The 15,529-nt window shown below is 32.1% G+C and overlaps 2 protein-coding genes and 1 long non-coding RNA gene across 4 annotated transcripts; 1 reads left to right on the top strand and 2 right to left on the bottom strand.

Moving 5' to 3' along the window:
• Positions 1-2,922: 2,922 nt before the first annotated feature.
• Positions 2,923-7,595, top strand: LOC114194436 (putative serine/threonine-protein kinase WNK4). 2 transcript variants are annotated; one of them, XM_085665550.1, is made up of 7 exons: positions 2,923-3,668; positions 4,040-4,183; positions 4,629-4,852; positions 4,951-5,108; positions 5,189-5,492; positions 5,676-6,014; positions 6,729-7,595. In XM_085665550.1, the coding sequence occupies exons 2-7, from the start codon at positions 4,137-4,139 to the stop codon at positions 7,211-7,213; spliced, it is 1,557 nt and encodes a 518-aa protein (XP_085521676.1). In that variant the 5' UTR covers positions 2,923-3,668; positions 4,040-4,136; the 3' UTR covers positions 7,214-7,595. The 2 variants fall into 2 exon arrangements, with proteins under 2 accessions (XP_085521676.1, XP_027940434.1); XM_028084633.2 differs by having other exon boundaries at positions 4,040-4,305.
• An 899-nt stretch (positions 7,596-8,494) lies between these two features.
• LOC114193787 (transcription repressor OFP2-like) lies at positions 8,495-10,066 on the bottom strand. The gene has a single exon (XM_028083722.2). The coding sequence runs from the start codon at positions 9,794-9,796 to the stop codon at positions 8,663-8,665; it is 1,134 nt and encodes a 377-aa protein (XP_027939523.1). The 5' UTR covers positions 9,797-10,066; the 3' UTR covers positions 8,495-8,662.
• A 1,688-nt stretch (positions 10,067-11,754) lies between these two features.
• LOC114193314 (uncharacterized) lies at positions 11,755-13,445 on the bottom strand. Its single transcript, XR_003606251.2, has 3 exons — positions 13,344-13,445; positions 13,155-13,240; positions 11,755-12,009 (listed from the first exon to the last, which is right to left on the bottom strand). It is a non-coding gene; the product is annotated as an uncharacterized LOC114193314 (long non-coding RNA).
• Positions 13,446-15,529: the final 2,084 nt, after the last annotated feature.

Here is a 15,529-nt window from a genome sequence, read left to right as displayed (position 1 = left end):
AAAATATTTATTAGTTTTAAAATTTTTTATTTTTGACTTGTTAGTTTTAAATGTCATTGATTTGACGATTCTTTTTTCTAGCCCTTTATAAGTGTTTAAAGCTAAAAAATTATTAATTAATGAAATAAAAACATTGTAAATTATTATAATCATATTTTTTGGATACATAATTCTCTTAATTTGAAATATTTTTTATCTTAATTAAATTTTTTTATTTTTAAATTTTCACTACACATAGTTAGGGATAAAGATAAAAACACAGTTAAAAAATGCCATAAATTTAAAATTAATAAACTATTTTTAATGTGACTAAGAAAAATAAAATTATATTTACATAAACTAAAAAATACATTTAAATCTATTACTTTTTTATATTTCTAATTTTGCTTTTAGAATGATACCAATAACAACTATAACCTTCTAACTTTTATCTTTCACAAAAACACAAATTTTAGCTTCTATATAATAAGAGGAATACAACAGCAGATTTTTTTTTTTTCCGTAGAGATGGTTTTATTTTTAGAAAAATATCACCGATAAAAAGAAATAAATAATTAATTTTCGAACTGACAATTAAATTATAAAATCTATATAAAAGTAGTAAACAGAAAATAAACCATATTCCCAGTGATAGCGTAACCTGCCTTTACGTACGCGAATAACGTCGTTGACAGAATCGAAGAGTAATATTCAAAAACATATGCTGGAATACATGAAATAAAATTTCTTATATTAAAGGCTAAAGGTATTTTTACTATTTTAGTCTTGATATTTCAAGAGTTTTTTTAATATTTTCTAATTTAAAATGTTTATTTATGATGTTATAAGATGAGTAAATTTTGTTTTATATTTTTATCTTTCTAGAATTTTAATTTATTATCTTTATCCCTTAATTAATTTTAAAATATATAAGTTAGAGAAACATATAATATCTTAAATAACATTACATACACATTATATTACATGTCATTTAATATAATATAAACCCATAAGAAAAAAGCTATTTTAGAAATTATGTCAATTCTTTATATAAATTTGAATTTAATTTATATTTCAATAGTGCAGAGTCTAATACACTCAAAAGACTTGTCAACCTTGTATAATTTGATAATTACGTAAGAATTAGATTTAAAAAAAGAACAAAAATGTGAATCCATAGAACTTTTTCTTTTACTCATTTTACATAAAGAAAAAGATATTTATTAAATTAGAATTTGCATACTCAGTCCACCAAACTAAAACATGAGAAAATGAATAACAGAGCGACACACACCATACCTACCATGAAAGTGTGATAAGAATAGGAGTAGGGAGAGATAGTGGTATGGTGGGGCAATATTATTCCACATTCCACTCACTAAAATTATCCTTCGCAATTCTCATCACAAAATTTCCATTCTTTTCACCTCACAAATATAAAATAATATATTTTGTAGATCTAATATTTTGTTCAAATATATTTTTACTTGCTAAAATTTTTTATAGATTTTCATTTTTAAATTTAAAAATAAATGAATATACTCTTTTTAGTCAAATATGTTAACTTTATTTTACATGTTAAGTGATGTTGTGGATTTAATTTTTGAGTTATTTATACCGTTTGATATATTTTAGTTTGAATTTCAATTTTGAAGGTCATTCAACATATTAAAAAAGTTTAACTAAATTGGATTAGGAAAACAATATTCATTTATTTTTAAAATTTGAGGACCAAATTGTATCAAAGTTTTAACATGGACAAATTTTAATTTTATATTAAAGTTTAACTATAAAAAATATATTTAATCCAATCATTAAAAAAGATATAGCAGTATGGATATTGTAAGAAAATATTTATAATATTATCTGGGAGTCACTGGATCATCTATTTGATGATAATACTAAGAATTTATACTCTTCACATTTAAATTTATACATAGTTTACACTCCTACTTTTTCTCATTCTATAATTTGTATTTTCTTTTTTCTAAAGTTGTGTTTGGATAAAAGAGTTAAAAGTAGAAAATGAAAATGAAATAAAATGAAATAGAGAAATAAAGTAAAAATGTAGCTGCTTACATTAAAGAAAAAAAAAGTGAAAAATAAAAATGAAAAATGAAAATGAAAAAGAAATAAACGTGTTCATGAATGATTTTATTAATGTGATGAAATAAAAAATATGCATTAATAATAAAATTTATAAGATAATCAAACACAAAGTAAGATTTTTAAAATTAATTAAAAGACTAGTTTGAATAAGAATAGACTAAAGTATAAAAGAATAGTCTTAGTGTATTTTAAATAGTGTCAATAAGTAAATATTTATAATCAATTAAATATGATCTTGAATACATATTTTAAAGTAATCACTACAAAAAAAAAAATTCCATAATTAAACCATAAAACCTTTTGTAGTGTATACAACTTTAACAAGATGAAAAAGTAAAATCTTCTACATCATTTCTAATTCTTTCACCAATAAATCTATTTTAGGAAGTTGATTGAATGATAATATAAAGCAACATATTATACTTAAAGAAACATTAAAACATTATAAAACTTTGTATTAAATTAAATTCATATCATTGAACATGAACAAAAGAGGTATAATTATGCCCAAACATTAATATATATTGCATACACATAAATAAAACCAATTAAGAGAAGCCTTATAAATCCAAAAGCAAAAGCAGAGAAATTTAATGCTGACAAAGCACTTTACAAGTTGTCTTTCTTATCTCAGTGGTCCCACACTTTAGCACACAGGACACAGCAACAATGCTGCCAAGTAATTCAAAAGGTGTTCCACAAACCCACTTCCATTCAACTTCATCTCATGCTCTGGTTTTACTCTGTTTATCACCATCATTAATATTATAATGACTTTTTTTCTTTCACCAACCATTATTCATTATAAATTTACTCTACAAACCCTGAAACCACACCAAATCCTCACCTTCACAACTTCATCTCTTATATGTAACAATTCCCTCTCTGCATCATCCCACTCTGTTTTTCTCTGTTTTGCTTTTGTTGCTCTGTTTTGCTCTGTTTGCCACCAATGATTACACCAAAGCGGGTCCACAGATTCTTCAAGTTCCGTGTCTCAGTGCTTTCCCTTATCTGTGCCAACCATTCTTTGTGCACTGTGAATGCCCAAAACTGACCCTGTGCTCAACCCTTATCTGCCACAAGTCCCCTGCACCAAAAGGGAGTACTTTGACACCAACCTGTCACTTTCCTTGTTAAATAGTACCTCCTTATTCTCCCATCCAATCACCCACACCTTGCCCCACTTTCTCATCCTTGCAACTTTCGTTTTCAAATAGAACAGAAACTACAAAAATCAAATGGTTGCTAAGGACTATAACCACTTAACATGTACGGTTGTAAACATGGGCAAAATCATGCAGAGCATTGACTATTCTACACTTTTCTGGCTATTTTTTGGGGTCTTCTCTCACGTAAATCATGAAGGAAAGCCTCGAATCTAGGATAATACCATAAGACAATTCTGTTCTGCTTTTATATATATTTTTTATCCCTTTCTTCTTCTCTGCACGATCCAAAAGATATAGTGTTTCAACAAATATAAGAGGCGGTTGTCAAGTTAGTACATATAGATAACAATCAAAATCATGGCAGAACATTGTTATGTGGAAACCGACCCAACTGGTCGCTATGGCAGGGTAAGTTCTAATCCCCTGTTTATCTTATCTTTCTCTGTGTTTCAGTCCATTTATTTAGTCATTTGTTATGTTATTTGAATTAGGTTAATAATTTTGCTATGCCAAACGGTTAAAAATATATTCCACCTCTTGTTTTTGTGTATTATAACTTATAAGTTGGGTTTGTTGTTTTAGATGAGACATGCTTTGGCCTAAATGGTTAGTTTTGTATGGAAGTTTAAACTGGAGGACTATTTAGTTATTATTGGACTTTGATAGGTAATCACATAGTTGTATGTATAAAATTATGGAGAGGAAATACTTTGTTATAAAACTGTGTGTTATCAGTTATAAATGATTGATGATATGGGATGTTTGTTATTGATTATTAGTTTGGAGATGTTCTTGGAAAAGGGGCAATGAAGACTGTGTACAAAGCAATTGATGAGGTTCTTGGAATTGAGGTAGCATGGAACCAAGTCAGACTCAATGAGGCGCTTCGCACCCCTGAAGATTTGCAGAGGCTTTACTCAGAGGTTCATCTCCTCAGTACCCTCAAGCATCAGTCCATCATAAGATTCTACACTTCTTGGATTGATGTTGATAACAGGGCCTTCAACTTTATCACAGAATTGTTCACATCAGGGTCACTTAGAGAGTAACTAACTTCCTTTCCAACTATAAATTAGGCAATTACTCAGTCCCATTATGTAGTTCATCACAAAATTGAGCAACCTAGGACTAACATTCATCACATGGATTGTGTTTGATACTAAAGAGGCTATGTGGGAATACAACCATGAGCGTAAATGTATGTTGCAACTTTATGCTTGTATATGAAAAGCATATAAGAACACAAAGTTGCAAGTTACATTTCATGCACTGATTTATTTTCAGTATTTTGAATGATTAGTCCTTAACTTCTGGTGGGAGAATAGTGAGTTCATTGGAACATTAATTGATGATTTCTTGCATATGCAGATACAGGAAGAAATATGAGCGTGTCAGCATACAAGCTATAAAGAATTGGGCTCGCCAAATCTTGCAAGGTCTTGTTTATCTACATGGCCATGATCCACCAGTGATCCACCGGGACCTTAAATGTGATAACATATTTGTCAATGGTCATCTTGGACAAGTAAAAATTGGTGACCTGGGACTTGCTGCAATTCTTCGTGGATCCCAATCAGCACACAGTGTCATAGGTATTCACTTTTTCTCCGATGACTGTTTCACATAGCAGGTATTAAGAAACACTATTATTTGTCATTGTCAATTAATTTTTTTTTTCCTTTTATGCTAGGTACCCCTGAGTTCATGGCACCAGAGTTATACGAGGAAGAATACAATGAACTTGCTGATGTGTACTCATTTGGCATGTGTGTGTTGGAAATGCTTACATCTGAATATCCATATAGTGAATGTTCTAATCCAGCACAGATCTACAAGAAAGTGACATCGGTAACTTCAGATTCTGGTGTATGTTTCTGGAGATATGTATTGTTGGGTGTTTTATTTAGAAAGAATATTTCATATTTCAGGGAAAACTACCAATGGCGTTTTTCCGGATTGAAGACATGGAAGCACAAAGGTTTATTGGAAAATGCTTGCTACCTGCAGAAAAGAGGCCTTCGGCAAAAGAATTGTTGGTTGACCCGTTTCTTGCATCTGATGATCCATCATCAACAACGAAATTTGCAATTCAGAAGCCATTTTTAAATGCCACTGAGATGGAGAAACTGCAATTAAATGATGATCTTCCGAGGACTGGAATGAAAGTGATAGGAAAACTGAATCCTGAAGATGATACTATCTTTCTCAAAGTGCAAATTTCTGATAAGAATGGTTCGTAATCTTTTTCTCAACACAATTTCTAGTTTGTTGATTTTAAGGAAAGGTCTTTCCATTTGACCTTTAAACAATTGCATATGTTTTGTTAATGAACTTTAGGCTTTTATTGGCTAAACTTTACAAGTAAACATTGTCATATTAAAGTTACAATAACTTTTTTGCTGACTGTTTCTGCAGGTTCTGTTAGGAATGTATTCTTTCCCTTTGATATTTTCCATGACACCCCTATTGATGTTGCAACTGAGATGGTGAAAGAGTTGGAGATTGCTGATTGGGAACCTTTTGAGATTGCAAATATGATCGATAGAGAGATATCTGCTCTACTACCTCAGAGGAGGCAAACTAGCTGTTCAGATGCCTTCCACACATTCAGTTATATAGATGATGATTGTGATGATAATGATGCACCTCATCATCATTTTCGCTCCTTCTCTTCAAGTTCATCATTCCAAGAATCAATGGCAGATTTTGTCAGTAAAGCTGAGGAAATATCAAGTGGATATTATTGGCTCCATGGTATGTCTACTTGCTCCTTTTCCTTACTGATATTGTGAATGTCTTGTTCAATAGCTCCATATAAACCACCTTCACACTAGGAAGAAATGTTAGATAGTTCAAATAACCATAGTTTAAGACTACTATGGTTGGAACTAATCTTCACATGACAATGTTATTAACTCTTTCTTATAAATTGGAAAAAGTTAACTACATGTATCAGGAATTCATCAAGGCTATGAATATGGGATGGTCTTGGACTATTAAAAGGCCTCTTTAGCAATTCACTATTAGTCTACCTAGAAAAGACTTTTTCATAAGCTTAAAGCTAAAATTTGCTTACACGGAAGCTAATTTGTTTGAGTTATTTTCTATTAAGTTCTCTAATATTCAATTTGTAATTTTTGTGTAAAACTAATGTTTTAGTTTGATTCTATGAAACTAAATAATTCTCTAAAATTGTTGTTGTACCTAAATACAATGTACATAAATACGTGTCAGAGAGCCTCCTAATCTATTTATTTATTCCAGAAATTTGTCTTATGTATTCATTATTCAACTCTGATGATATATGAGTTTATCTAGTCTTGATTTTAAAGCTGATCTTTTTGTTTTGGTCAACTAAAGCTGTATTAAATAGTAGGCTTCTTTTGGATAGGATTATTGATGCTTTTTTGAAAAATATGTAATCTATTGTCGGTTTAACTACAGTAACATGAGAAACTATTGTTGCAGATGATTCGCATGATGATACCAGTTCCCGATGCTCTTCACAGGGGACATATTCCAACTTGAATTACTCTTCTGTGGATGATCATCAGGATCAGTACAATGTGCATTCTTTGAGAAAAGATAAACTTGCCATCATGAAGAGTCACAGCAAGGGCAAAAAGGTTTCCCCTGGCGAAGACTTGAGCAATTTCAACCAATGTAAACTCATGGCAGGATCACTGGTTCCTTTTACTAGTAAAAGTAAGATGATGATGAACAATCAGAGATTAACAAGGAACAGGTCATTGATTGATATAAGGAGCCAACTACTACACCGATCACTGGTTGAGGAGGTCAACAAAAGAAGGTTGTTCAAGACAGTTGGTGCTGTGGAAAATATTGGATTTCAGGCACCTTGTGATGTTACAACAAAAAGGTCACATCATGTATCTTCTGCTAGGAATGAGAACTGTTCAAGGAGGGGCAAGGGGGAAAAAAATAGGAGATGAAAACATTTAGATGTGTCTCTTGAACATTGAACATTGAACAATAAATAAATGCAATGCACAGCCTTTTTTGTTCTATAAGGTTGAGAAATTATCTGGTTGATTAAATATAGGGTTAATTATCAGATTTCCAACGAAGGAAATGTCAATATTAAAGTTTGGCCACTAGCATTGCACTGTTTGGAAGAGCTAGGTTCAGATGAATGTGATTAAGTGTATAAATGTACATGGAGCGTGCTTAGTAAAAATAAATGATTTTTGGGGTTAAAAGTCTTCTCAGAATGCTGGTCCAACATGTTGTACTATTTCTGTTCTGTAGATGAAAATGAAACCAATTGGTGAAGCTGGTCGACGAGAGTATGCTGATACCAGTGTTTTTCTTTTACCTTGCTTTCTCATTTTTGAAGCATTCATCGATTTGCATGCTGTTTAGATATGAATGTATGTGAGCACTTTGCTGTCAGCTATAAAAATTAAGAGCCATGTTGCCAAACTTTTTTCTAACTCAGGTCATGTTTAGTTACTTTGTTGGCAGATTTGTCCAATTAATCATGTATAAATAATAATTGAAGGGGAAGTTTCAAATAAAAATAATCAATTATAATTTTGTATTAAAACATGAAAATGGAAATATTTTCAATTATAACGTGATTGATTTCAAATCAATGTCACACTAGATGCTATATAACTTGGATTGAGAAACTAAACGTCATGAATCATGAATTTTGGATCCAAAGTGTGGCATCCTTCCTTTGAACATTTTTATCTGTCTACTAATTAAGAATTCAGTTCTGGTAAAATGAGCTTCATAAAAAGTAAACAAGATTTATAATGATGGACCCCATTTTTGAAAGGTGTGGAGGAGGTGTATCACCATTGCTTGTCTCATTTGTTGTTAGATGCGCATGGCGTTTTTTTCAAAGCTATGATTGTCGATATATGCTAATTTGAACATAACTTCAGTGCTAATTATATGTCCCTTGATCCTGAAGCTTTATAATGGTGGATTGCAGTTGAATAATGATGTTTTACAACAGGGTGCATTGTTGCCAGTAGTTAAGAACTGTTCTCACATGGAACGATGGAATAGATGAGAAGCTAAAAAAGTCACTTTTAGTATTTTTTTAAAATTATTTCTATTACATTAAAATGCATATATATTCTAAACAAAATTAAAGGAAGGCTAAAGACAATAATTCTACATCTTATTACAAGATCTTTCTATTCAAGATGCAGAATTGCCAACATCATTTCATAGATATTTTATCACATTGCATGGAAACATTCAAAAACCAAGCAAGAAAATCATTTGATTCTTAAGATAAATACCAGGTTGTCAAAACTTGAGGATGTCCTTTATACGAGGTATCATAATAGTTCAGACCAGAAGTTGATGAAAAGAGTGGTGATAGTTACAAGACTATAAACATGCATTGGATAACAATAAGATCTTTACATTCTAAGTTGAGCCAAGTCAAACCAAATTTGCTCAAATGCTTTAACAATGAGATCATGGTATTCACTAGAATTGAGGGAAAGGTAGCAGGCAAGTAGGTCCTCCAAATCTTTCGATGCTCGGATATTGTTCTCCACAATCATCTCCACCATTGATTCCCTGAAATCACTCTGTGGATCAAATGAGGACTTCACAACAGCAAACCCATCGGGAAAACCTGTGCTCCTTGAAGCTCTGCTTGCAGTTGATGAAACACTCCTTCTTGCACAAGTTTGAATTTTTCTGCTAGCAAGTTTTGGAGAATTGATTCTAAGCCTTATGCCAGAAGAATTAGAGAAGGGCTTTCTATGACTGCTTTTTCTCCTCCTTTGAGTTCTGCTATCTTCCTCTTTGTTGATTTCAATTGAGAAAGACTGATCATACTGCAGTTCATAACTTCTCAACTCAGTGGCTTCAATGACCTTGTCATCAAAATTCACTGGCTTTGTCAATATTGGGGGAAGACCCAGCTCTGAAATTGCATCAAACCCATCTTGGTTTTCAGAGTTCCCAAGGAAGGAGTCGTTGTTCATGTCAATGATGATGTCGTTAGTGGAAGAGCTAACTCTGCAGCTGCCATTAGGGGCCATTCCGTTAAGTAAATCAGGAACAGAAAAACTGTCACATTCAGACTCAGAATAAGCGTACTCATGGAGATCCGATTCAGAAGAGCTTTCAACTGAAGACACATCATAATCTGGTGGTGACTGATCTTGGTATGGTTTGATCCAATGATCGGTGGAGTCATAGTTGGAAGTTGGTAAGAAAGAGGAAGAAACAACAGTGGGAGAAGGCTTGTAAATGGTTTTTCTCCTAGTCCTTCTCTTGGATGATCTTGTAGGTGAATCAGTGAATGGCATGTCCAAATCTCTGGTGTGAATGGGAGTGTTGTATAGCTTACCAGTTCTGATCGGCTCAGTGGAGAAATAGTGTGAATATCTTGGCAGCGACCTTTGAGATGTTGTTGGTGAAGATACTTTACTCTTCATAACATGAGAACCATTTCTGTTTCTTGATCTGCTCATATCTTTGAGCTTGTAAAACCAAGCATTTGGCATCATATCTGACAACTTAAACCTGTTATTCCCCATCAGAATACAGACACAGACACAAAAACACACACACACACACACTCTAACTCTCTATGTTTCTCTTGTTTGATGGGTCAGATATGTTTCTAATTGAGATATAAGGTGAAATGGAAGATGAATAAAGGAAGAAAGGTAGGTTTATAACAGTTGAAAAAGAAGAAAATTGAAATTGGTGGTCCAAAAGTGCCCAGCATGAAAGCAAGGGGACCAAGTTTGTCCACCAAATTACTTTCTCTCATCATTGCTTACCAGCAAACATGCACAAAGCTCGTACTGTTTCTATTACTACAACATTATTGGTTTTCTGTATTCACGCTCGTCTAAGCTATCAATTCTATTATAACAACTGCAATATAGTTGTATCACAAACATTCCGTAAAGCACACTATTCATCATTATGAAAAAAAAAAGCATGAACAAAATATATTAATTTCTATTTAGTTTAGAGAGTAAAAGTCTTAACATCAACCATAATCCAAATTGAAAATTATATTTAGAGTCTTTAAATCTTACAGACAAATCATGAATACAAACAAAATATTGATCCTCCTTTTGCAAAAATCCATTAGAGTTAATCAACAACCTGAAGAGTGGAATTCAGAATCCTCAGGAATTTCAAATGAGTGGTAAAATATTAACAAGAAAATCCTTATGTTCTAATAAGTTTTTTTAGAGATTTATTAGACAGATACAGCACGAGTCCATCTCACATAAAGAATAATATCATTTCCATCTTAGCACCTTAAAACAACAGATTTACGAGTCGGTCAATCCATAAATGTTGAACTTTTTCATGTGGAATTTAGACTTACTAATTGAATTTTCACATGGTTTTGAGATGTTGCAAATGTTTAGATGATAAATAATTGATCCAAAGGAAAGAAACATAGTACTTAATTACAAGATACGTGGTGTGTTAAAAAGTTGCATGGTAAAAGTGTGTATGTATGATTCATTATGTGACTAATATTGTGGGACGTGGGAGGTTGAAGTCTCTGAACACTTTGTATCAGTCATTGCTATGCAACTACATTGCTTTCGTGTGAGTGAGTAGCAACATTAATTTTGGGTTGGAGTTGAAGGATTGAATCTCATGATCTGCTTCTCCACGCTCTGTCTGGGGTGTATATATATGTTTGACCTTGAACAACTAATCATGACAACCATTTGTGTTATTGGTGCTCTCCTCACTCATTTATCCCTCAATTCTTGGCTTTATCAATGATGGCATTCTGTGCCTTTTTATCCACAACCCCCACATGCATACACAGTGCTTCCTTAACCATCTCTCAAATTCTTCATTCTTCTTCTGCTTTTTCTAATCAAACTACCTGCACCATTTCATGGGGGATTTCTCCACCCGTATATTTTGTAAAATTCTAATTATATTCATGCTGTAATTACAGTTTCGGGTTATATATAAATTTATATTTTGGATTATATAATTTATAATACAAATTTACATTTTCATACCATTTGTAATGTAATTTTGTACCGTAAATTGTATGATCTAGAATGCACACGAACTAATTCCATTTTTTTTCTCATTAATTCTTATTTTTTTTCTTACACTTCATATTTTTTTTTTTATATTTTCATTTGTTTGAATGAACACTTACAAATATTATTGAAGGTAGAGGAGGAGATAGAAGTGGAAGAAGATGGAATGGAGGTGAAGATGAAAATGGAGAAGGAAATGAAAGATGAGATTGAAAAAAAAAGGATAAGGTTGAGGTGGAGTTGGAAGATGCGAAGAAAAATAATGGAATTTATTTTTTTATAAAAGTGGGTTATTTGACTTTTTATTTTTATAAAAATGGGATAGTCGACTAATAAATTAGATCGTAGAGGACAAGTCTTTGTGGTTTGTGGTAACAATTTCTGTGACATCCCATTTAAATAGATTAAATCTACTAAACAAGCATCGCATAATTATGATAATAAGAAACAATCAGAGGAACAGAACACGTACGAATCTACTATTACAGTTATCCATAAGAGTGCTTAAAAGGAAACGTAGGCATACAACCATGCCAAGAACGAAACAAAGTCTAAACGTTAACTGTCTTGCCAAAAAGGTCACTTCTAGAGCAGGAAATCATAAGATAGAGGGGCATTAAAGCTATAAAAACTACTAATAGGGCTATTAAAGACTGGTCCCAACTACACAACACCGCTACCACCAGCAAATCCACCTCCTGAGCTCTTTCCATCTACTCCCACCGTAAGGTGATCATTGCAAAAGGAAAAGAATCACGGCAAAAACATACACAATAAAGAAAGGGTAAGCTAGAGTAATTTAAAATTTACATGGCATAGCAGACTAGAACTTAAACAGTTCAAGCATGTCAACACAGTGAGCACAGCGAATCATGTTATCACAGACAGACAGGACACTATGACTCAATTATCCGGATAAATATACTAAGATCGGATTCATCGGACGCTTGCACTTGTGGTGGCCTCTACTGCTCTGCAGAGCTATTGCCAATGGGTTTCACCCTACCACGCACAAGGTTAACCTTCAAGCATCTAAGGCCATTATCCTGCCAAAGACTAAGGTCTCCCGCTACTCTCACCACTTGGGTCAGTTTGCTCTACCTGAGACTCACTGACCCTTTAGAGTTTCGGGATGCGATCCTTACTTGAATCCATATCTTAATATATACACTACACACCACCATGAGGTCTCCCCATGAGACTCATGGAATTACGCCTATCACATACACATTTCATGTCTCTCATACCACAACCACCACTTTCATCTCATACATCCAATTCTCATTTCACCTAATCATCATGTACAATTCCATGCCATCACTCATACCAAACATACCAATTTCGTTCATAAAACCCAAACACCCAAGCATATTCACGTACATCATATTTAGGAAGAATAATCCAAACAATACATGCAACAAATCATCCAAACAATCAATAAAACAGTGCATGCACTCACGAACTCGCTCAGGTGAGGGGCTGGCCTCACTCAAACAGCGGGCTCTCGCCCAAGCGAGACATGCAACAGTGGGGATTTCATGAACTCTCGCTCAGGCGAGGCCTTATCGCCTGAGCGAGACAGGGCGTCGCTCAAAACGCGAACTGGTCGCCTAGGCGAGCGTTCGAGGCAGAACCTTAGGCGAGCCTCTGATATTCTCACCTAGGCGAGACGAGCTCGCTTGGGCGAGAATATCAGATCTCCCCCGCTGTTCCACGCATGCAACCCCAGAAACAAACCACATCAAGCATTTTAACTCCATCTTACACAAATACACGCATCCTCCAGTCATTTCATGCATAACAGTAGTGGAAACAAGCACATGCAGCAAAAAGAGACGAAAAACCTAGCTCCCCTTACCTTTGTTTTGGAGTACCAAAAGCAACCCACCCTAGCTATGGGGTATCGCAACTACAAGGACTAGAGTAGAGCTGAAACATGAAGATCTGGACCAAAACGGGGTTAGGAGATCGAACCCTAATATACCCAATACGCTCAATAGCGAAGAAAAGGGGAAGAATTAAATTAAAGCTCTAGAGTTCGACTTACCAGGAGTACAAGATGGGTTATGCTAGCTTGGAGATGGGAGATGATACGTGCCCTAGCAGAACTTTGCTTCGTAGAGGGAGACAGGAGGGAGCTCTGTTTCTGAAAACCCAGGCAATGAGAAATGAGGAAGCAGAAAGGGTATGGGGGTCCTACAGTTGGGCTGGCCTTGGTCCTACGAAAAGGCCAGGCCCAAGAATTAAAACTGTAAAAAAGGGGTTTACAATTTCCAATTTCTTAAATCTAATCATATTTTTTTAACTTTTTTATAATTTTTATAATTTTTACAATTTTTTGTATATTTTTAAATAATTTTTAATAGTTTGATTAAAAATATTTTATATAAAATTTTAAAATTTTAAAACTTTAATATTTTAAATTTTATTATTACATTTTATTACTTAAATATTTATACATAAATAAAATACAATAATATTTATCTTTTAAAATTTAAACAAAAAAAAGTGTGTTTATATAAATTAAAAAAAAACATAAATAGTACTATATTTTATATAAACGTACCATGTATAAATTTAATAATTTATTTATTTAAAAATTAAGAAATATTAAAGTATAAAGTTAAACATTTTTATTTTAATATATTGAATTAAATTATTCACAATGGTGATTTCATCTTTCTTTAATTTCATGAAGAAATCATTCTTATGTCATACGTCTATAGTATAAAATTATTCACAACTTTTCTTGTTGGGTCTCGATATAGTTTAACAGTCACATTATTTTTTAAAACACCAAAGTATGGAGGTGCTATCGAGAAGAAGAAGAAAAGAGAGCAAATTTTACTTTTTATCTTATTAGGATGCGGTAAGAAAATATGGGGGACTGGAAGAAATTTCCCATTTCATGAAATTTGATTTTTGACTTTTGATTTCATTTCTTTGGTTCCAGCACCCAATTTTTTGTCTTGTATCCCTATAAATTTTCAAATTCTAATTTTAGCCTTTATTAAAATATATTAAAAACCCTAATTTAGAAGTGTGTACATGTTTTTGTTCTTTATCTCTAGCCGCCCCTCTGCATCTCCATCCATCTCATCTCAATTGAAATTTATATTATAATTTTAGAGAATTTCCGATTCAATGAGAATTTGAAGAGAACATGCCATGCTATGCATACTATGACTCGAAAAATAGAGGTAATTTCTCTTTTTTCAAAAAAGTTTAAAAACAGTTTAGTACAATTCAGAACAATTAAAATTATAATTTCAGTTTCAAACAATTTTTTTTTATAGTTTCGACCAGTTTAAACTTTTTTCCCTGCCTTAATAGTTACAAACTACTAAATATTTTATTTACACTTAGAACAAAATGAGTAATTAAGGGATGAACGATAGGACAAGGGTAAAGAGTTAGATCAAGTACAAAGAAGTGTTTAACAAATCTCCTATTATAGAAATAAAAAACTCTTTGCTTCATTAATTTATTTTTTATATGAATGTTTATTCATAATTTTATAATTTAATTAGTGATTTAGTCATATAATTTGTTGATTTATTTTATTGTGGTCTTTTATTATTTTAGGTTCAATTTGGTTTTTCAATTTTAAAAAATGTTCAATTTGTAAATTATTATGAAGCTTTTTTTAATGTGGAGTCCATACATATCACTTATCAATTTGAGGAATTTTTAATTTTTAAAAAACAACATATTCAATTTAATTCCTCAATCTTTTAAAACAGTCTAATTTTGTCTTGTGTAATTTGAAATCAAATTAGTAATTAAACTTAATTACAACTTATATACACATGTTAAAATAACTTTTAGAATTTATACATCAAATCACTCTACCCACATATTTAAATTATTTTATCTTTCCAAGTGTAAAAAATTACAAGTAAAAAAATTAAAAATAAAATAATTTAAGTATTTAGGTGAGTGATTTATGTATAAATTATAAAAACATATTTTAACATGTATATATAAGTTGCAATTAAGTTTAATCATTAATTTGGTCTCAAACTGGAGAGAGCAAAAATAGATTGTTTTAAAAGATAGAGTGACTAAATTGAATGGAAATTTTAAATAAAGAGACTAAATTGAAAACAACAATCATAGTACTAACATGTGACACGATCATGACCTGACATGTGGTAGTTTATGTAATTTAAAAAAATTAAAAAATCAAAGAAATTAAAAAAAATTGAAAATTCTACGAGTTGAGACGTGACA

Source organism: Vigna unguiculata, chromosome 8, assembly GCF_037176805.1.
Source record: "Vigna unguiculata cultivar grain cowpea cultivar isolate G323 ecotype 2 chromosome 8, ASM3717680v1, whole genome shotgun sequence".
NCBI classification, from domain to species: domain Eukaryota; kingdom Viridiplantae; phylum Streptophyta; class Magnoliopsida; order Fabales; family Fabaceae; genus Vigna; species Vigna unguiculata.
The sequence above is the reverse complement of the archived record's forward strand: the minus strand, read 5'-3'. Positions and strand labels throughout refer to the sequence as shown.